Raw genomic sequence first — 24,113 nt, forward strand, 5'->3', positions numbered from 1 at the left:
TCAGGCTGAGGAAGTTCTCCTAATCTTTGCTTTTTTGAAAAGATGTTAGATTTTGTCAAATGCTTCTTCAGTGTTTACTGAGGTGGTCATATGAATTTTGTTTTTTTATTCTGTTGACATGATCTATCACATTAACTGATTTTTGGATATTGAACCAACCTTACATTCTTGGGGTAAGTCTCTCTTACCCCAAGTCATGGTGTGTTGTTTTATAGGTTGCTAGGTTTGGTTTGCTAGTCCGTTGTTCAGAATTTTCATATTCATATTCATAATTGATACTGGTCTATTGTTTTCTTGGTATGGTTTTGCTGTCAGAGTAATACTGGCCTCCTAGACTAAGTTCCTGCATTTTAGAGGAGTGAGTGAGGAATTATTATGGCTGTTCATTTTAATATGTGGTAGAATTCAGTGGTAAAGCCATCTGGACCTCATTTTTTTTCGTGGTTTTTGATTACTCATTCACTATCTTTGTTTCAGGTCTATTCAGATAATCTCTTTTCTTGAGGCATTTTGAGTAGTTTGTATCTTTTCTGCATTTGTCCATTTCATCTAAGTTATCTAATTTATTGGTATGCAATTTTTCTTATTATTCCTTTATAATCATTTTTATTTTTGTAAAGTTAGTAGTAATGTCCTCTTTCCATTCCTGATTTTAGTCTTCTCTTTTTTTCTTGGTCAATCTAGTTAATGGATTGTTCATGTTGCTGATGCTTTCTAAGAATCAACTTCTGAGTTCACTGAATTTGTTTTTCTCTTCTCTATCAATTTATGTTATATTTACTATTTCCTTCCTTCTTCTTATTTTTTTTCTCCTGCTTTAGTTTAGTTTGCTTTTCTTTATTCAGTATCATATGTGGAAGTTTTTAATTTGAAACTTCTTTTTCAATATAGGCATTTATAGCTGTAAGTTTTCCTCCTAACACTCCTTTATCTGTATCACAAAAGTTTGGTATGTTTTTATTTCCATTCAATGTGTTTTCTTTCTTTTTTTTTTTAAGATTTTATTCATTTATTCATAAGAGACACAGAGAGAGAGACAGAGAGACAGAGACACAGGCAGAAGGAGAAGCGGGCTCCATGCAGGGAGCCCGACACGGGACCTCCAGGATCACTCCGTTCTGGATCTCCAGGATCACTCCCTGGGCCAAAGGCGGCGCCAAACCGCCAAGCCACCTGGGATGCCCTAGTGTGTTTTCTAATTTCTTTTTTTACTTCTTTAATTATTTAGGATTAATAATTTCATACTCTTCAATTTCCATATATTTGTGATTTTCACAAATTTCTAACTTCTACTTTCATTCTATTGTGCTTATAGAACATATTTTATATTGTTTCTATTCTTTTATTTATCACCATCACTGCTTTAAATTTTGTTTTTATTGTGTTAAAGTATTCATAACATATTATTTATCATTTTAACTGTTCATAAGTATACAATTCAGTGGCATTAAATATACTAAATACATTGTTAAGTGTTTTACAATGACCAGTGTCTCTATCTAGAACTTCTTCACCTTATCCAACCAAAACTTTATGCCCATTAAATAATAATTTGCCCTACCATCTTTCCTCCCACCTCTCCTCCTGTTGGCCTTCATCCCCTTTTGTCTTTTTGAAGATTGCCTATTCTAGGTACCTTATGTAAGTGAAATCATGCAATATTTGTCCAATGTCTGGCTTCTTTCCATGTGCTTATTGGCTATTTGTATCTCTTCTTTGGAGAAATGTCTATTCAAGTTCTCTATTTGTTTTTTAATTAGGTTGTCTGGCTTTCTGGTATAGAATTGTGGGAGTTCTTTATATAAAATTCTGGAACCAGTACTCTCTTCTGCTGCTTCTCTAGATCTCTGTAGGTTTTTGGCTGTATCCTGGCAGTAAATGTTCAGATCTTCTAGCTGTCATCAAAGATGCCAAAAATAAACTGCTCTTAGGCAATTTGTGTGAACAGGTGTGAACTCACTTTCTCACAAGGCATCCTGGGCTGAAGGGGTATCTCTTCCAGATGTTCTTCAGTGAAACAAGATTCAGAGCTTGGGCAGATATACTCCTGCAAGCAGGTGTCTGACTCGAATCAGCAACAGCATGGAAGCACCACTGAAGCCACAGGGCCTGTTGCTGCTGCCTCTGCACTGCTCAGTGCTGACGGCCTGATGGGCCCTCTATGACATCTGGAAATGCTTTCTTTTGACTTGTAATTGACTAGGATATAATTTTCCATTCTTTTACTTTTGTCATTTCTGAGTCTCATGTTTTAGATACTTTTTTTTTAAATACAAAGAGCAACTTTATAAGGTTGTTGCAAGGATTAAATGAGTTAGTGTATGAAAGTATGTAAAAGATAGCACCACTACTATATAACAGGGGCAAATTCCATCCCTTCTGAAGAAAAACACATTAAATCCAGGCATCCAAGATTTTCTAGAGTTAAAACTCCAGGTAAAATGAAGACATAATTTTAAAAATATTATACAATGCATGTGCCTAAGTCAGCAGAAGTAACAAAATTTGCTTTTGAACCAGTAAACACACAGTTGTTGGTATTGTTACATGAAAAATATATAGTATTTGAATATATTTAATATTGAATATATTTAAAGAAATAAAAGAATGTACAATGGGGTAGATGGAACACAATGATGAAAATGTGCTTAATCAAAGGTAACCTTGCAAACTCCTTAAATGGCCACCTGGCAGCACAACAGGCCAAATGAACTTATAGTTCATTTTTTCCTTTGGTAAAGGCCACCTTCTTCCTGAGCTAACAAGGCCAAAGTTTAGTTTGAAAGGGGTGGGGTTGTGAGGTAAGGTGGTGGTATAAGCAAAAGGGTAGCCACATTGTACAGCCAAGAACCTTTTACTGACATTTACTGATTATATTATTACGTGCCAAGCACCATTCTAAGATTTTTAACTGTCTCACCCCATTTTATCTTCTCCAAATCCTCTGGTAGATAATATTATCATTCCCACTTTTAGAGACAAAGAGACCAAAAGACTAAGCGAGACTATATTCACTGTGGCAGTAAGGAATGAAGCTACAATTTGAATCTGGCTCCACAGACTGTTCTCTTAACTACAAAAGTAGAAAAAGAAACCCACACTTGTTCAAAGAACAAATATTCTTATTTACCTGGCATATAAGAATTTCTGATATCTGAGAATATTTGTTATGAGAGGAAAAGATTTAAGTGGAATCCACTAAACACAGGAATCACAATTTGACTACAAATAATAGAAGCAGATCAAGGGAAGATTTAAATGAGATTACCTTAGAAAATAAAACAAAATATTGAAAATGGACTAATTTAACTTTTATTTAATAAAATATAGCTTTATAAATTATAACTTGGTGCTAATTCCTATAAAGGAATGCTAACTTATATGATTCCTTAATGAATGGTATCAGTGGCATAACGCAAAGAACTATGCAGACTTAAATTATAAGAGCTTGAATAATGAACACCATGGTTGGGTTGAGAGGGGAATATCAAGAGCTTATCTTAGAAATATAGCTTAAGGCCAGCTTATGAAAGGCTCAAACTCTCAAAAGGAAGAGGAATGGCAACAAGAGACACTGAAGGAAAGAAATAGTAGAAACATTCCAGAGGGAGAATCAATAGGATTTGACAGCAGTTTGAATGGAGTATATAGCCAAATAAGAAATCAAAGATTATCAATTTTGTGCCCAATGGAACTGCTAGAAAGTAGAGAGTTATAAAAGAATAAAAACACATGAAGAAAAAGTTTTAGGAGTTGAATTAGGTTGAATCTGAGGTATCAGAGGGATACTCAAATGACTGGCAGCAAGCCATGGAAACTTAAGCCCAGATCTCTGGAGAGACTTCAAAATAAGGATGTGTATTTAGAACCCACAGATGCAAAGATGAAGCCCCACAAGTGGATGGAGAAATTATCAAGGCAAAGAAGGTATACAGGGAATGAAGAAAATATTCGGAGCACTAAGTTGAAGAGCAAAGAAGAGGTGCAAGTGTGCACAGAAAAGAGTTATCAGAAGTAGAAATTGAATTATTCAAAAGAAGTGGGAGAAACAGAAGCATATGAAACGGAAAAGGAGTCCAGATGAGCGGACCAAATAATAAATGAAAACTATTGCTTCTATGTAAAAACAAATAAAGGATGCTACACTTACACTGGATTTTGGAGATAAACTTTCCTCTCCCCCTTCATATAAACCTGTCACTTCTCACTAAGGAAATGTAGCTAGAAGAAGGAGAAAAAAAAGGAAAGCCAGTAAGAAATTGAAGAAGAGTAAAAGCAAATCAAACCTGAAAGATCTAAGATACTTTAAAAGCCCAACATGTTACTGGTAGAGTGTCCAGTCAACTTCTTTTATCCACTTCTCACACTCCCCTGCCAAAAACCATGAGTGAGAAAACTATCAAGTTTCAAATATGAAAATTTAAGCAGGGGTATCTAACATCCTTCCAGTCTTTCTATACCATACAAAAATTTATTGAAACAGAAAAAGACTGTTCTCTTGGTAGAAATTTTACTTATTACTTTTCCCACCACAGTCAAAACCATCTAAATAAAAGTAGCATTTCACATTTAGAATGAGATACAGAATTCCCCAAAGAATTTGACAGGTAAGGGCCCTTCACTAAAGAAGTAAAGGTAAGAAAGAAAAAAAGGTATCTGGGTTCCTCTTAATATAACCAGTGAATTTTAATTCAAAATAAGCCTAGGACCTAGAAGAGAAGGAAATCATTGACCCTTAGAAATCAGAGCATAGGATCTGAATAGAAATGCATATCTTCAAAGTATTTCTTATACTCTAAAGACATCACAGAAGCTTCTTCACATCTATATCCCCCCTCAAAGTTTGTATTTTGGTCACACCATTTGAATTCAGAGCCAGAGACATCCTCAGTATATTACTGAATGTAATTGAAAATATCAAGCAGAAGTGACAATGGCAATGGCGACGGTGTTAGGATGAAACCATGGAACTGTTATAGACTCAAATGCCAAATAAGTTGCATATGCTGCTCACTCCCCACATAAACGAAGCTACCTGTCTTCAGGAGACTTCTGTAGCTCTGGAGCACTATGTCGACAATGAGAAAGGCTATTACTAAACTTCTCTGTGTTACTTATACTGTCGGTTTCTTACACTTTACAGGCCAAAGGTTAGTTCAATAAATCGCCAAGACTAGGTCTGGGTTGAAATTTATTTTCCTGCCATATATGAATAAAATGTTAACCAGGTAAGGCAAACAAAATTACAGAATATCAATAGAAAGAGAATATGCTATTTTTAAGGCATTTTAATACTATACAAATACATTTTAACAAAAACCAATTACAAGAAGTTTTTATTACAGTAGATTTTAAAAGAATTCTGTAAGTCAAGATTAAGTAATTTGAAAACAAAGTATAAATTTGACAGCAAATTTCACTTTCTAAAACATTCTGTGATTTCTATTTTTTACTGTTTAGATCAAGATAGTTCTATGGTAAAGATGTTAGGAATGGATCTACAGATAATTCTTATGATTATATCTGAAGAGCAAAATGCTTTTACACATTTTTTCTTAAGTAGAGAGAAACTTCCAACAAATGTTTGTGAAACAAAGAAGGAATCAGTTTCAAAACTGAGCTACAAGAATTCTACCCCCATATATTTAGCCTAGAACAGAGACAACAGCCTCTAAAACACATTTACAGGAAAATATATATTCCACAATACACATATGGCAAACCTTATCTGAGTCCTGTTTCCTTTGTTCTTCTTGAGACTCAGTTTCCCACATTACTATGTTTAAAAGCTTTTTCTCAGATGGTTCAGTAAAGAATAAACAGGCTGTGAAGTTGAACTGGTTAAACAATCTCTGAATAAGATATTGACTTTGCCTTTTATTCTGTCTTTAACAGAGGTTTGATGAATTTTCTCTGGCCACCCTCTTCAATCTCTTTATAACCAAAATGAGTACCTCCTCAACTCTAATCGTAAGCCCCACTCTGGACTAAAGACTCTCTAACCCAAAGAAAAACACAAAAACAAACCATCTTGGGAGGAGCAGAGTTGAAAAAGAATATGTTCTTAACTTCTCATTTACTCCCTTCTCTGGCTAACTATTGCCACCCAACCACCACCACGCCAGCCACCACCACCATAACCAAGCCCTCCCACAAAAGACTTGAAACAACTGCTTTAAATTTCTTTTAGTGCAGCAAGCAATAGCTTGTAAAAGGATGCAAACCAGCTGAAACATTTGACAGACAGTGTTAAATACCAGGGAATTCCTATCAACCATTTTACTTTAAAAGGTACTTTGATGTTAGCTATCTTTCATGTACCTCTTTCATGGCACATTAATAAAGAAAACGGAGCTGAAGTAAATCAAGTCCCAAGGTCACATCTAGAATTACAGCACTGTAGGTACCTGATGAAATACGGATTAATGCTGCATGAGTAGTGAATAAATAAAAGCACCTCTACCCACCAATCAGGCAAGTTTTACAAGTGCTTCTGAACTTTATTCTGCAACTAGACCTGAGACATCTTTAATCCCTCATGCCCCTGAAACCTAATTATCATAATGTGAACCCAAATGTTAGGGTCCCTTCAAAATTCAAGTGCTGTGAAGCAGAAAAGTAATGGGAATTAAGCTGGGTGTAACCTTAGAAATGTACGGATGTGGGGGAACTTGAAAGTGGTATTTCAATAAGTTAGAAGAGCATAATACAAAGATTTAGCCACATAAAATACATTAGACTCAAAAGGTTCCTCTCTCTCTCTCTCACTCTCTCACACACACACACACACACCAAAAAAAAAAAAAAAAAAAAAACCCTAAACCATATAAAACACAAATAAGATGGATTAAAAAAAAAAAAATCCTTAAATGCTCCCAAATAATCAATGGGACATTTTTTTAAAAAATGTCAGCGAAAGGTGAGGAAAAACAGCAAGCTCTTTAATGCCAAAGAGAAGAGGAAAAAATGAACCAGAATAGGCAAAAGAGTTAACAGTCTCAAAGTAAAACTCATCCCATTAGTAATTTGTTGATAATGTAGCCCTATTCCTTTCATATCTAATTTATTGAGGAACTATGATTTCAAAAAAGAGCTAAAATTACATAATACAAATACATTCATCTTGTACTTACTACACGTTTGTGTTCACTACAAAACAGAATTCAGCGTAAATCAAAACCGCTCTGGGCCCTAATCACAGAGACAGTTATTTAGTGTCCCAAAAGATCTATAATACAACCTTATAACATAGTTCCTAACTTTACTAAGTAAAGAATTTATGGAAAGGTCTGTGAATAATTATTTATAAACATTAGAATTTTTAAGATTTATTTATTTGAGAGAGTGTGCAAGCATGCATGCATGGTGGGGAGAAGCAAACTCCCCACTGCGCTGGAGCCCAAAGCAGGGCTGATTCCAGGTTTCCAAGATCACGGCGCAAGCTGATGTCAGATGCTTAACCAACTCAAGAGCCCCTATAAGTATTAGAATCTTAAAAACTATTCTATGTAACTGATGTCTCTATGGCAGAAAATACTGTTTATCTGACATATGTATATTAATAACAGAACTGTGTACAGATGAAAATGGTGAATTCCATTCCACTTTCAAGATCACAGTAAAATGTTAGCTTGGAGGAGGATCTAGGGGTTTAAGACTGTACATACACAAACTGGAATAGAGAAAAAATGTAAAACAATTGCTTAAAATAAGGCGTTGTTCCTTCCATTTCTAAAGGTTCTCAAAAATACTCACAAAATCCCAAAGTTCATCACTTGTTACATTAAAGCTGAATATACTGTTGTTTTAATTTACATTTTAGGTTCTGTTATAGCAAATACACTTGTCTAAACAGAACATCTGTTTTGGTTATAATACATTTTATCTTTGGCAAGAACTTGTAATAAAACTAACAAAAACAATCAAGAATCTTTATTGGATCTGGCAACAAAAGCAGATTTGTAACCAAAAACCTTAAGACGAGAAATGACCATCACTGGGCTCTAGGCCAGTTCTAATCTAAGTCAATAAACAAAGATCTGCAAGAAGGGCTACAGTTAAGGGGGGTTGGGGTAACTCCTGCAGATATTTAAATTGGACTTAGGGATACAGAAACACATGGGTTACAAAACTGGTAAAAAATATGTTATTTTGATCAAAAACTGTCAAGCTGAATCTGAATACAAACAGTATTTTAAAGCCACACACACACACACACACACACACACACACAATTATTCATTCCTTATGCCTCCTTTCCAATATACGTCACTGAAGTGGTCTATTTAAACATATATTTTTAAAAGTATTCTGGCCATTTCTACAAAATAAATATAAATTATATGGGTTGTAAAATAATTTTACTTTAAAATGTAATTAATGTCACAAACATCCCAGAAAGGAAGCCGTATAAAAAAGAGTCTAGTGTTTATGATAGTCACAGAAATGGAAAAAGGATTATCAGTCAGTAAGTGAAGGGTAACAAAATTCTACAATATCACAGTACATTTTCTCAAGCCATTAATGTAGAAAGAAGTGAGACAAATATTCTATCACCCTAACTTATCATTAAGCATAGTATTCAAATTAATATCCAAAAAAATTTTTAGGTATCACAAGTTTTAAAGCTAATTCATGGCCTTCATCACTGCTATAAACTGGAAATGGAGGAGATAGTATTTTTAAATACAAAGAAATTGATCTTACATACAAGAAAAGCAGAATTATTGCACTAGTCAAAAGTAAAATAATGGGGCAACTGGATGGCTCAATCAGTTGGGTAGCCGACTCCTAATTTTGGTTCAGGTCATATCTTGGGGTCTTGGGTCTGAGCCCCGTGTTGGGCTCCGTACTCAGCAGGGAGTGTAGTCTGCTTGGGGATTCTCTCTCCCCTCTGCCTCTTCCCCTGCTCACATGTGCACATGGGCTCTCTAAAATAAATAAACTTCACAACATAACGAGCATTACATAGCTAGATAAATCTTAAATCACATAATTAAGCTTATTGATTTGAAGGAAAGTAAATTTCTTTAAACTAAAACAAAAAAACTAGAGCCAGGTGGTTTGGGAGATCTGCTACACATTATTCTGATAGAATCTTCAATGGTCAGATTTCAGGGAAACCTTAGAAATTATCCCATCGAAAACTCTACTGAAAATTCCTTCTAACATCACAAGTCATTTATTCTTGTGCCAGTTCATCTTGTTAAATTAGGTTCAACAATTCAAGTGTTTCAAAAACTTTTCTAGGGGATCCCTGGGTGGCTCGGCGGTTTAGCGCCTGCCTTCAGCCCAGGGCATGGTCCTGAAGTCCTGGGGTCAAGTCCCACATCAGGCTCCCTGCATGGAGCCTATTTCTCCCTCTGCCTGTGTCTCTGCCTCTGTCTCTCTCATGAATTTAAAAAAAAAAAAAAAAAGGAGAGAGAGAGAGATGACTAAAATATGGTGTGACCAAACAAGAGAATTAAAGAAGAAAAAGAAAAAAAAAAAGAAAAAGGAGGAGGAAGGAGAAAAAAAAATGAGGAAGGAGGAAGAGAAGAGGAGGGAGAGGAAGGGAGGAAAGGGGAAGAAATCAAGTGTCTTTGCTGTTTACAAAACACTACAGCTAGCAATAAAGGCCTTCAGAGAGAAAGGGAAAAATCAGCATCCATTCTTTTTTCAAAACTACTCTCAAAACCAATTAACAGCTTTCTATTCTTTGTTTCTGTTACCTAAACTGATTAAGGTCCTCAGTTTAATTTTTGGTTTCTTAGAGACTAAAGCTTCAAAGCAACTCTATCAGTAACTGAGAAGATAATGACGTTTTATGGCTTCACAAAGAAGTCAGAAGACTTAAAGAAAAGATAGAAAAATACAAACTTGAGGGAGGTCTGCATATAAAAAAAACAAAAAAATCTTGATATTCTTGGACATATAAGAGGTTCATATTTTCCACAAAAACTAATATACTTTATAATATTCTAGACTCAAGAATAATAAAAAACTCAAAAGCCATAAAGTAAAAGACAGATAAATCTTAAAAAAATAAAATCTAGAATTCTATACAAAATAAAGCCTGGGGCAGCCCAGGTGGCTCGGTGGTTTAGCACCGCCTTCAGCCCAGGGCCTGATCCTGATTGAGTCCTACCTCAGGCTCCCTGCACGGAGCCTGCTTCTCCTTCTGCCTGTGTCTCTGTCCCCAACACCCCCCTGTGTTTCTCTCATGAATAAATAAATAAAATAAATAAAATCTCTAAATAAATAAATAAATAAATAAATAAATAAATAAATAAAGCAAGCCTGAATTTAAACACAAAATGGACAAAACTACTTGCATAATCAGCCTGATGTGGGACTAGAACCTGGGATCATGCCTTGAGTGGAAGGCAGCTACTCAACCACTGAGCCACCCAAGCGTCCCTTTATCTGGACTTTTATACATACTTGTGATATAAATATTAAATAAAGGCATCTCAAATTAGCGAACGTGCTGAGAAGTTTTGGGAGAAATAGCATGATATAATCTCAGTAATAAGCTGGGTTTGGTAATTAAGCATTTAATTTAAGCATTTTTCAGTTTAGGTAAGGTGCCTCTTTAAACCTGTAGTCCACTTTTTAGAATGGATTTGAAAGCAATAAAGCTATGTGCAAAGATGTGAATGCGAAAATATTCATTGTACCTTTGCTGATAATGGGGACGATTAGAAAAAGCCAGCTGTCACACAATGAGGAATGAATAAAATGTAAGATCATATAAGAGTTTAACTGTAGCAATTTTCAATGACTTTGTAAAGTCCATTGATCAGCATGGGAATATATTAAGTGGAGGAAGTGATGTAAAACATGTACAGTGTGAGTTCCTTTTAATAACATACACAATCTAGAAATATGGTCTAAAATATAGGTAAAATAGAAACACCTATCAGTTATCTGTGTTTTCCAGTATGCAATAACAAATATTAGTATCTCTAAAGAAATTTTTTTTAATTTTAAGCAAAAGACTTTCATTAGCTTCACTTTTAGACATTTTTCATAAATGAGTTAACCCTTTGAAGCTCAAGATATTCCCTGCAATTAAGTCAGACTCTGGAAGATACAACAATTTATCTCAAGGAACAGAATTATGATTTCTTAAATTATATTTTCTTTCTATTAATGGTTGGTACCTTCCTGGAATTAAAGAAGACAGACCTCTCTAATGTGTACTTTACAGATGTCTAGCACCAACCCTTTTCTCCTAATACAATCTAGTCATCCACTTCTGTTTCAATGGCCAAACCGGCTGGTCTACATCTAACCTCAAACCCACAACCCCATGCCTCTCCTGTATCCCTTCCCTTTTTTTCATCCCCTCATCACACATTGCATCTCCTCAGATCACTCTATTTTCTAATTCCTTCATTATCCTAATGAACTAGGGCATTGGGAAACAAAATTAATTTTTTTTCTATATTTGCCTCTTCAAAATCACTTGTATACTGCAGCTTTCAGGGTGGAAATATTAAGTGCAGGGTTTGAATTAAAGCACAAAATTTTCTTTTCCATTTACTGCTCCCAGGTTTTAAGTGGTCTCATATGATTCTACAGAATGCACACAATGCTGTAATTTCTAGCAGGGTTTCTACTATCAGCGTAAAGTGTGCCAATCATAGTTTGAAATATAAGAAGGCAAATATTAAACATTCCTTTTAATTCTTTCACAGTTCATTAAATAAATATATAACTCTAATCATGTCATATTTTTACTTCAGAAATTTTCATTTATCTTGGTCAAAATATAATCTCTAATCTGCCAAATGCAAATTTCTCTATCGATGAAAAAAGAGAGAAAACAGTAAGTCACAGATTTACCAGAGCTTTAAGCTGAGGGGAAATTTTCTACAGTTGTTCCATATTGTAATTCTGGTCAACAGGCTTGAAAAGATTTATCTGATTAATAGTAATTTAAACCTTAATGTTTAAGAATTCATATTAGTAAATATTTGTTGAGATGGTCCTATAAGTACAGAGTATGTTCAATGAGAAGGAGGTAGAGATAAATAAAACATGATCCCCTGATTTAAGAAGGTTTCCATGGAGGAGAAACTAGATATATCGCATATAAACATAAATGTATTGTAAGGAGCTAGCCATTTCTACATCTCAATAAATTTTACCACTGCCACACAAAAACACTATTTTCTACAAAAGAAAAACCCAGTCAAAAGCAGAAAATAATCAAGTATAATAATTTAACATGAACAGAAACAAATATTCAGATATTCAAAAAATGAGTATGTGCCTACTATGAGCCAGGAGACTGAAAACAGAATATCATACCAGCATATACTTAAAACAAATCATACTTAAAATATTTTAGAACTTCTCTTCACAAACACTTCCAACTTTAAACATATGTAAGTAACTAAGCCTTAGCACCATTATATCCTACAATTTAATTCCAGGCTTTTTCTCATTTAGTAATGGGGATTTGAAGCTTTGAAAAACTTCTACCATAATATGTATTTTTAGCAGTACTATTTTTAAGATATCTTAAGGGTAGGGAGAGAAACGGGAGTGAGGGGAAGTTGGATGGATGATCAAGGTGTATAGGGTTTATGAGTTAGGAGATAAGTCACAGAGCATGTTAAGCTATGGTAGGTAGGCCAAGGAAAAAGTGTTGGAAGGAATGAATAAGAGAAAATATACTGGTGGATATGTAAGGAAAAGATTTTTCAGTATGAATACCTGACAGGATTACAGGAACACATAGAAGATTATCTGTTCAGGAGGTAGTAAAAATGACTGCCAGAGAAAGCATAGAAATTTTAACTTAAATGTAGTCTACTATGTAACTTTGAAGTGTTAGATGAGAAAACAGTGATTCCTTATAAAGGCAAGGGGAACAGGCAAAAAAAATGAAGTCAAACAGCTGATTTTCTGAAAGCACTCACTGTAAACTATGATTAGGCATTTGCATTACTTAAGGACTTCAAAAGCATATACTAGAATACTAGCAGAGAGATTCCACAGTACATTAAAAAAATACACTGTAACCAAGTGGGGTTCAAATCAAAACTGCAAAAATGGTTCAAATGTAGGAAATCTACTACTGTAATTCAGCATACTAATAGGTCAAAAGAGAAAAAAATACACATGATTATAGTAAAATTCTAAAAAAGCATAAACGTTATCTTTCTTGATTTAAAAAAATAAAATAATCATTATTTTAAAAACACTTGTAGGGGATCCCTGGGTGGCGCAGTGGTTTGGCGCCTGCCTTTGGCCCAGGGCGCGATCCTGGAGACCCAGGATCGAATCCCACATCAGGCTCCCGGTGCATGGAGCCTGCTTCTCCCTCTGCCTATGTCTCTGCCTCTCTCTCTCTCTCTCTCTGTGACTATCATAAAATAAATTAAAAAAAAAAAACAAAAAAAAAACTTGTAAATAAAAGCTATTTCCTTTATTTTTTTTAAAGATTCATTTATTTATTTATTTATTTATTTATTTATTTATTTATTTATGAGAGACAGAGAGAGACAGAGACAGAGACAGAGACATGGGAGGAGGGAGAAGCAGGCTCCATGCCGGGAGCCTGACGTAGGACTCGATCCCAGGACTCCAGGCTCGCGCCCTGGGCCAAAAGTAGGCACTAAACCCCTGAGCCACCCAGGGATCCCCAAGCTATTTCCTTTAAATGATTTTTTAAAATATACAAAAGGCAGTATTAGACTTGAGGGAGGTACTAGAAACATGCTCATAAAAGAAGAAAAAAAAGGGTCTAATATCATTATTATTATTTAACAGCTTTTCAAAGATACTGCATGGTACCATTAGACAAGAGTAAAAGAGTAAAAGAAAATCAAAAGATATAAAACTTGAAAAGGAATTCATTATCTTGTGCAGATGGTATGACCATATACCTAGAAATCTAAGAGAATCAACTAAAAATTATAAACAATGAAAGAATTCTGTACTATGCCTAGGGACATAATTAACATAAAAACAGTATTCCTTTATATAGAGATAAAGATAATGTAGTAAAGTAATTCTTAATAGATACACAAAAATAGATAAATGCAAAAGAAGTTTTAATATTTAATATACGAGATAATTATGAAGAAAATGTCAAAGTGTTACTGAAAACCAAGAGCACTCTCCATTTTAATGATGAAGTAAGGTAAAGCTCAGAGAGGCAGAGTAACACTTCCTAGCATGTAAATGGTGACAGTAAAAGATGAACCTAGATTTGTCTGACTCCAAAGCTCATCCTTCTTCTACTGTAAGACACTGTTGAAAGTTCAATAGATGGACCCTCCATAAGCAAAACCAGATGAAATTCAAGAAGCCTTCACTATTTAATATTTTTAATGATCTAAAAGTTCTATTTGTAAGCACTACAAACGTACCCAAGATATTTATATTAAACATGAACAAGTTAAAAAAAAAATCAGAAAAGTTGCCTGAAATAAACTGAACCAACTATATCAGGTCGTTGTGTTCAGTTCCCAAAAGGACTGGATGCAGGACACTTGGCTGGCTCAGCTGTTGAGCATCTGTTTTCAGCTCAGGGCATGATCCTGCGGTGGGACTTAATCCCATATTGGACTGCATGGAGTCTGCTTCTCCCTCTGCCTCTGTCTCTGCCTCTTTCTCTGGGTGTCTCTCATGAATGAATAAACTTTAAAAATCTTTTTAAAAAAGGACTATATGCATGTACACAGTTCCCAGAATAGAGAAGATCCACAGTATTCCCCAGACTACTCTGAACAAGAAGGGGTACGGGGTGGCGCTGAGGTGGTCTTTTTAATCTGGTCCTTTCCTGAACCATGGCCCTGTAGCACCTACAGCTTGTTCCTGACCTCCTAATTCCCTTTGGTTACCCCGAATTTGTTTTCCTGACATCTTGATTATACTCTTGGCAGATGGAACACTACACTAAATACAAGGCCCTTCTCTTTTGGCCTACCTCCATGGATCCTAGGATTCTTCTTCCAGTGTTGGGTTTTGTTTGATGATCCTGTCAGTCACATACTCATCAGCTGACTATACTTAATTACAAGATTTCTTAAACAGCAGCAGAAGATGGTGCTTGTGCACTCCTCCCTAGATATCAGCTATGGTAATTCTCTTGTCATGCAATTAAACCCAAAGAACTTAATATTCTACTGTAGTTTGGAAAAGGTAAGCCGGGCCACCTAAGGTCCAAAGGTAAAGTAAGGAAACGACGGTGAATGAAAGCAGAAGTACTACAGATCTAGGGGCAGGACTAGAAAAATGGGTCATGCCGATCCAAAGCTATTCAGAAATTAACTAGATACCTATATAAAATGAAAGCTTGTGATGAAGATACAAACAAGAAAGGAATATCAGAATTACCTGTAATTGATAACACTTACCTTGGCTGTCAGTTCTAAAAACCAACAATTTATAGGCATCAGAACTTTGCGAGAAAAAAAAGCTAAGTTATCCACAGTCCTATGTCCTAGATAGTAGTTAATTAGAGTCCTCCCATAAGATACAGCCTGGAAAACTCCATGAAACCAAGTAAGCCCTATCCTGCTATTCTATGAGAGTTTTCAGGATATTGAAACTCAAATTTCTCTAGGAGACAGACACTTTACATTGTCCTACAAAGAGCTTGTGTGCAGTAAGAGGTGGTATACAGGCAAAGAAGATGCATATCACAAAAAGAGAAGAGAGAATTCATGACAGAAGGAACTGTAGAAGTTCTTTTGCCTCTCAAAGAAAACAAACATTCCTAACATCCTTACCAGTAAACAACATCCAGTGGCGCAAAGTAATTTTTCATTATCAGGTCAGCAAAGTAAGCTTCTGTTTCCCGGCAGGCAGTTCCATTTCCAATCACCACCGTGCTGCAGCTTCAAGGGATAAACAAGATGAGAAATGGAATGAGCTCAAGGCATGGTTTAAATCAATCAGGAGAAAATAACCAGAATGCACAAATACTATCATACGATGATCTTATTCTCTCATATAGCCAAGCAACATCTCCACTATTTCACAAAGGAGACACAGACTTTTGTAGAAAAAAATAGGACAATGCCCCTGCCTTTGGTATGGGAGGCAATGGAGAAATATTTCACTGTCAAACAATCAAGAACACTCAGCTTTCTTCCCATCTAGAAGGAACCAAATTTACACATAGATAAGAAATTCTGGAGCATTCTAGGCCATAATAAAGACACCAGGACTGAATTATGTGATATGTTGTCAAATAATGTCTGAAGCTTCAAACTACTATCACACATCTACTCCTCAGATCCATAAAAAAGAATGGAAGGAAGGAAGAAAAGAAGGTGGGGGAAGGGAGAGAGGAAAAGAGAGGGAAAGTGAGGGAGAATAAATGAGAGAGTGAGAGAAAGAGAAAGAAACCCCGAATCAAAGAATTCAGTGCTCACTTTTGCTCACACTACCACCTGTCATTAGCGAAGGTGGCAGAGGAAGGAAGAAGCATCCCTCCGGAGTCTCCAAATGTACAGTTCTTCAACAATTTGCCCCAGCATTGTTTTACATGATTCCTTCTCTCTCACCAAAGCACTTCCCTTAATCCCTCCCTCCAAATTAGGAGTTTCAAAGGTATCTCTGATTGGCTGAGCCACAGAAGTACTCAAAAAGTTACTTATTTTCATACTTGAAATTCAGCAAAAGTCTCTTTATTTTCTCTGCCTCTCGGAAGCCTTGTCCACAATGCAAGTAAACCACATCAGTATGCAGTATCTGACCTTAGAGAAAATGAAAAGAATAAGCCATTTTGTAAGAAATTACAAAACACATAGATGATTTGATTAAGTAATTTGTACCAGAAAAGGGAACTGCTTTATCTTTTAAAATGCAGGATAAATCATTCACATTCACGAAATCAGATTCTCCTAAGTAGTCCGCAAATTTGTTACTTCCAAAGTTATGAGAACAATATTTTGCTATTTATTATTAACAAAATCATTATTAACTAGATTATACACCATTATACTTAAAAGAGAAATGGTTTTTAATAATATGTAACATCAAGCTAACATCTACTGATATGTACCAAATTCCAGAAAATGTTGTAATACTCTTCTATTTCTTCTTTTGGATATGTGGATTTCTTTACTTTGTGTAATTCTTAAGCTGCATATTTATGATTTGTGCGCTTCTCTATGTTACCTTATATTATTATTTCAGTGAAAAATATATTCAATATTTAAGGGTAATGACATCAAGAACAGGAATCATGAGCTAAGTGACCAACTTAGGAAGCTATGAAAAGAACAACAGAATAATCTCAAAGAAAGTAGAAGGAAGAAAATGATGAAGTTAAAAGCAGAAATTAATGAAACAGAAAAATATATACATAATAGAGAGGACTGGTGAAGTTTAAAGTTGAAAATCACTTAAGGAAAACAAATACTCTTAGCAATACCAATCAAGAAAAAGAAAGAAGATATAAATATATTGAAAAAAGAAGATATACAAATAAATCATATAGAAATGAAAAGAGGATATTACTAGAGCTTCAGGACAGATTAAAAAGATATAGAGACTATTATAAACAACTTCATGTTAATTTAAATGATGAAACGGATAAATTTTTGAGAATGTGTTACCAAAACAGACTAAAGATACATACATATATATGTGGGAGTGCATACGGTATTTTTAAAAAGTCATCCTACAAGCAATACAAATAACATCATATCCAAATACAAATACACATGATATTTCAACAGATGCAGGAAAAGATACTGATAAAACATTTTTCCCATTTACTGTAAAAATGTATAGAATAATAAAAAAAGATGGAGAAAGTAGGACAGCAAAACCAAAAACCAATAGTTATATCTGTAACAAAGTTAACTCCACAAAACTAAAAAGATGATCGATCAAGTGGGGACAATGCAACTATCAGGACCTACGTGCATTGGCATTTCTGTGGAGCAAGTAGAGACAAGCAATGAAGTATCTCATGGATGAAAAAATATCAAAAGGTACTTTCCTGTGATATGGGAAAGACCTCCACATACTCTTAATTTATAGGTCAGTAGAGAGACTGCCCACTGAGTGCAAGAAGGACTGGAAAACTCTGATCTCTATGAACTCTTGAAACTAACATGCAGAATATTCCTTTTAAGACAAAAATCCCAACTGAGGAGAACCTGTTAGGAATCATATCCCTATTGAGAAAGATAGAGATAACATGGGCAAAGGAAAAAGAAAATCCAGGTAAAAGGGAGAAAGCATCAGGAAAGCAGATTCCAGAAGACAGAAGACTCTATATTCATGTAGATATTAAGGTGCCTTCCCATGTCAGTAATTTGGGGAAAAAAGAAGTGATAGCTCCAGAGGTATGTAGCTAGAAAACTTTTCCTGACCTGGTCTTCTATACCAACAGCTGGGAAAAACAAATTTTATGTAAACCTAAGCACAGAAAAAGATTACAGTCTAATTCCATATAGAATGGATATTTTTTAAAAAGGAAATTTTAAAAAAGACTAGCATGACCTTACAGAAAGATGTGTCCACAAAACAGAAAAATTATAACCTAAAGCTACAAAAATATAATAGAAAATGAGAATAATGTAAATCAGAATTAGAAAACCCTAGAAATAACAAGTTCAAAACTGAATTAGACATGAAAAAGTTATTTTCAAAAGAAAAATCTAAACCAAAAGAAACACAAGTATAGAAGTATTACATATTATATGTGATATATATGTAATACATAGTATCATAGAATCATAGTACATAACAATATAAATATAATAAATAAGAGAACTATGGGCAGCCCAGGTGGCTTGGCATTTTAGCGCTGCCTTCGGCCCAGGGTGTGGTCCTGGGGTTCCAGGATCGAGTCCCGCGTCAGTCTCCCTGCATGGGGCCTGCTTCTCCTTCTGCCTGTGTCTCTGCCTCTCTCTGTGTGTCTCTCTGTGTCTCTCATGAATAAATAAATGAAAAATCTTTAAAAAAAATAAGAGAACTATAAGGTAAAAATAAGAAAACATAAAACGCCAAAAAAAAAAAATTAAAGTGAAGAAGTTCACTATAGAACTGAAATCTATTTCTTATAAATACCAAATGGAAATTCGAAAACTTGAAAACACAATAATTTAAATAAATAATTCAATGGATAGTTTTAATTGCAGATCAGAGATAACAGAATAGAGGCTTAATTAACATAAAGACAAACAACAGAAAACAAAAGAATAAAAAACAGAAGAGGGAGTTGAAAGGTCCAACATATATTTAATTGGAATTCCAGAAAGAAATGCAAGAAGCTCTACAAACCCAAGCAGAATTCATGTACTAAAATCCCCCACAAACGCGCACGCGCGCGCGCGCGCGCACACACACACACACACACACACACACAGAACTAAGTACATCATAAGAAACCTCTGAAAAACAAGAGAGAAAATCTTAGCAACCTGAGGAAAAAAGATATCATTACTTTCAAAGGTGCAATAATAAGACTTTTGGTTGAGTTCTCACTCTCAACAAAAAGTGTACCAGCCAAAGGGGGGGGAAAAAATGAAATGACACCTTTAAAGTACTGAAAAGAACACCAATCATGAATTCTATACCCAGCAAAAATATCCTTCAGAAATGAGGATAAATCAGAATCATTTTAGACAAAAAAGGACACAATTTGTCACCAGCTGACCCCACATTAAATGTAATAGTTTAGAGAGTTAGGCAGAGAGAAAATAATCTCAAATGTAAATACAGAAATGCAGTAAGAAATGAAGAGCAAAGAAAAGGGTAGGTAATAAATATGGGGAAAAAAATGCTGGGCAAAACAATACAAATGTCTGGTATTTTAAAAACAAAGAGTTAAAATGCATCATACACAAATACACTACAATAAATACAAGTTGATGGGGGATAGTTACTAAAACCTGAGCCTAGTTTCAACATTTCTTCTGTGACATAGGGAAGGGCATAAATAATAGTAATATGTGGAGATTTTTTATCAACAAAAAGACAAATAAGAAGTTTGACTTTCTGGCTCTCCCATCGCTATATGTGAGAAAACTATTTTCTAAGCCTTGAAATAATTAACATTATTTCCAAATCCTCACAATATGTATGATGTGAAACTTATGACCAACCAAACAACTTTTATTATTTTTATTTATTTATTTATTAAAGATTTTATTTATTTACTCATGAAAGACACAGAGAGAAAAGCAGAGACATAGGCAGAGGGAGAAGCAGGCTCCATGCAGGGAGCCCAATGTGGAACTCGATCTAAAGACCCTGGATCATGCCCTAAGCCAAAGGCAGATGCTCAACCACTGAGACCACCCAGGCATCCCCAATCAAACAACTTTTAATTGAAGAGCTGAAAGTTGTGCTTACTGGTAGGAGAAATTATAGCCAATTTGCAACCATGTTTGTAGCCAGGATCCACTCCCATCAAGGTGCGCCCTGGAACAGGGCTTGTTAAAAGGAGCTGACGGAGGTTCCGTCCAAACATTAGCACTGATTCCTTCTCTGCATCTGATGTTAGTTTGGCTCTTTAGAAATAAAAAATAAATAAATAAATAAATAAAAGGAAAAAAGTATTTAGTTTTTCATTCACCCAAAGTTTCTTCCTAAAAAGTGACATCCCATACAGGAGTATTTATTGTAACAAAATGAAGAAAATATTACATATAAAATTATATTGAATCTATTTTTGTTAACTGCAGTAATACATGAAACCACAAACTATTCTGATGTAAATCTGAGGAGTCTGTCATACTTACATTCCTTCCCTATCTGTTCTTTATATACAAAATCTATATGTATAAATATTTATGTATGTGACAGAAACAGAGTATATAAAGGCCTAGACATCACAAAGGAAGTCAAGTTAATGATTTGATTAAAAATATAAAAACAAAATTAGTGATAAATTATTGAATCCTAAGTAGTCTCTTCCCATCAATACTTAGTTTTACCCTTTTACCCATAACAAATCTCAATGTCATTCTCTCACTCTATTCAATTCCCCACGTTGAGCCCCACCTTGTCATTCTCAGAGATGTGACATGACCAAGAATATTAGTAACCAGGCCAAGAGCCATGCCATGTACATAATTTCCCAGGTTTTCTCCAGAGAAGTTATTAAACATCTGATTTTAAAACTTTTTCTAGGATAAAAACATATGTCTATAATGGACTTAAAGGTATTAGGAAACTAAGTTTTAACACCATTCACATTCTTTCTTTCTCTTTTAAAAAATATTTATTTATTTAAGTAATCCCTACACCCAACGTGGGGCTAGAACTCATGACTTGGAGATCAAGAGTCACACAAAATTCTGACTGAGCCAGTAAGTAAGGTGCTCTTTAAAACCATTTGTCTTCTTAACAAAAGCTCTTAGCATACTATTCTCCTGAAATTCTTAAATATTTTATAAGAAGACCCATTAGAACAGGTACAGACATTCATGCATGGCCACAAGAAAACTGACAGTACAAAAACCATTCAAAGCACACTTCATATCAGTGCTGAGGTCAAATTATCTACATATCTAAAGGCACACACAGCTAATTAATGTCTGTTTTTCTGTCCTGAGTCAGTTTCTTAAGGCTTTTCTCTCATCTTTTTTTCACTGTTGTCACCCTCCTTGCATTCAGTCAAGCAACATGAAAAATAACACAATAGATATTTCTAAATCTTCACTTTTAACTTTATAAAGTGAACATCTGTTGTCAGTCTTATATAAAGTACCATGATTGGTGTGAGATACAAAGCTGAAAAGACAGGATCCCTGCTTTGAAAATGACTATAGAGTGGAAGAAACAAAAATAATCAGATCAGTATAAACAATGATATGTGTTATGCTAATGAGAACATATGGGAGGGAGAGCTAAACTGCAAAACTTCCTAAAAGAGATGTCTCCTTGGGTGAATCAAGAAGAATAAGTAATAGAGTTAAGCAAACAAAGGCAGGGAGAATAGAATGAAGGCATAAAAAATGTTGCAGGCAACGGAAGAACCATACATAAAGACTCACAATTCATTACAGAAAAAACAAATGGGGGTGCCTGGGTGACCTAGTTTGTTAAGTGTCCGCCCTCAGTTTGGGTCATGATCCTGGGATCAAGCCCCACATTGGGCTCCCTCTGCCTCTGCCCTCCCTACCACTCATGCTCTCTCACTATATCTCTCTCAAATAAATAAATAAAACCTTAAAAAGAGAGAGAGAGAGAGAGAGAGAGAGAGAAAGCAAGTAATTTCATCTGCTAAAGTAAAAAAAAAAAAAAAATACCTTATGTCTATAAGGTTGTAGAGCCAAGATGAAATCAGACCCCAAAAGGCAATGCATGATCTTCTAAAAAGCTTGGATTTAATCCTAGAGACAAAGAGGAGCCACTGGAGAATTTTAAGCAGAAGAGAATGAAATAATCAGATGGAAGTTTAAGGATGGCATTGTGAAAAGTATAGTATGGCAAACAGACAGATATTATCTATGATCCTAGAATAGTAATCCAGACAAGAAATTATGATATCTTGAGCTAAAACAGTAACCACAGAGACCAAGAAGAGGCAAAATTCAAGGTATAATAAAGGATGGGAAAATAGGCAGCACTTGGTAGCTGACAATGCAGGATTGATGAAAAAGGTAGGTGTGAAAAATGATACATGGATGCATCATCTTGATAGTTTTGAAAATAAGAAATCCAAAGTAGACTGCATCATATATGGTCAACTGAATCAAATGTTTACAAAATAATATAGTCTGTATGGTTGTTTTAAATACTCACACATGAACGGGGAAAAGTCTGGTTAACAATAATTATCTCTAGGAAGTGAAATTTTGTCGGGTTTTTTCCTTTGTGTTTTACTGATTCTTCTAATTTTTCTATATTAGGACAAATTTCTTTTTAATTAGAGAATTGAAGTAATCTTCTTTTAAAATTTTTTTTTTAATTTTTATTTATTTATGATAGTCACAGAGAGAGAGAGAGAGAGAGGCAGAGACATAGGCAGAGGGAGAAGCAGGCTCCATGCACTGGGAGCCCGATGTGGGACTCGATCCTGGGTCTCCAGGATCGCGCCCTGGGCCAAAGGCAGGCGCTAAACCGCTGCGCCACCCAGGGATCCCTGAAGTAATCTTCTTTAAAGAAAAATCAATTGGGAGTTTTCTCCCTCAATTGCTGTTCAAGTAATTATGAGTATTTTTATAAGAGACACATCTGCAGACAATGTCTGAAAACTGACTTATAGACTAAAATAAGACATATATTTTTTTAACCACAGGTATTTTAGAAAAAGAGAAGAAAAGTGCTCTTGCTTGCCCACTGCAACAGAAGTCAGAGAAGGATTATGGCTTAAACAATCCCACACCAAACTGTTTACATTAACTCTCAATGAAATCATTCCATAGGTAGTGAAGCTACTCAAGGCCAAATGTATGAAGAACTGTCGAAAGCACTACTGGTCATTATATGCAACATGAAAGAATAAACAAGTTAAAGAAAAAATATACAAAAGGAAATGAAATTTTGAATAAGGTAACTTTCTCTTTTTCCTTATGAACAAAACCCCTTATTTTTAAATGCTATTCCTTAGCACTCAAAAGCAAGAGCTGTTACCTCACACAGACTTGAAATGAGATAGGATTCTAATAGAAACAAAATTGTTAAGGGACAACTGAGGTATGAAGGATGAATCAAGAGAATGAATGACTTTGATAAAAAAGCTGGTCAAAAAAGCTATGTGTCTTTTTAAATACTAACCTTCTCAGTCCCTGTTGTCAACATTTCCAAAGTCAATGGCCAGGTCCAGGCAAACATTATAAAGGCTGCTATCAACTTTAGTGAGATTGAAGAGATGGATAGAGATCTACAGTTTTCAAGTAACCCTTGCTGAAATCCATAAGTAAGAGAGAATGAAGAAAGTCTAGAGTGCATAGGTAGGAATCTATGAGGAAATGGATGGTCTGAAGATTGACTACAAAGACAAAGGCTAGAAAAGCAGGGAAGAGGTTTTTGCCTCCGCAACCTTCTTTCCATCTGCTCCTCTACAAAAACCTGCAATCTGTAACTCAGCTCTTTTGTAGTCCTTCTTTGTAACCCTTAGTCCTTCTACTAGTCACTTACGTGGCCGCTTTAATCATCTCCTCTAATATTTGCTCATCACTGCTGATAATTATTTACCT

At 35.0% G+C, this 24,113-nt stretch overlaps 1 protein-coding gene across 1 annotated transcript in view; it reads right to left on the bottom strand.

Moving 5' to 3' along the window:
- Positions 1-24,113, bottom strand: part of SRBD1 (S1 RNA binding domain 1) — a 189,748-nt gene that overhangs the window by 111,996 nt on the left and 53,639 nt on the right. The window contains exons 12-14 of the mRNA XM_038551198.1: positions 20,320-20,477; positions 16,613-16,703; positions 15,732-15,839 (exon numbers count right to left, since the gene is read on the bottom strand). Coding sequence (XP_038407126.1) covers positions 15,732-15,839; positions 16,613-16,703; positions 20,320-20,477 — 357 coding nt within the window. The remainder of the gene's footprint in view (positions 1-15,731; positions 15,840-16,612; positions 16,704-20,319; positions 20,478-24,113) is intronic.

The sequence above is a fragment of the Canis lupus genome, chromosome 10, assembly GCF_011100685.1.
Source record: "Canis lupus familiaris isolate Mischka breed German Shepherd chromosome 10, alternate assembly UU_Cfam_GSD_1.0, whole genome shotgun sequence".
Taxonomy (NCBI): Eukaryota; Metazoa; Chordata; class Mammalia; order Carnivora; family Canidae; genus Canis; species Canis lupus.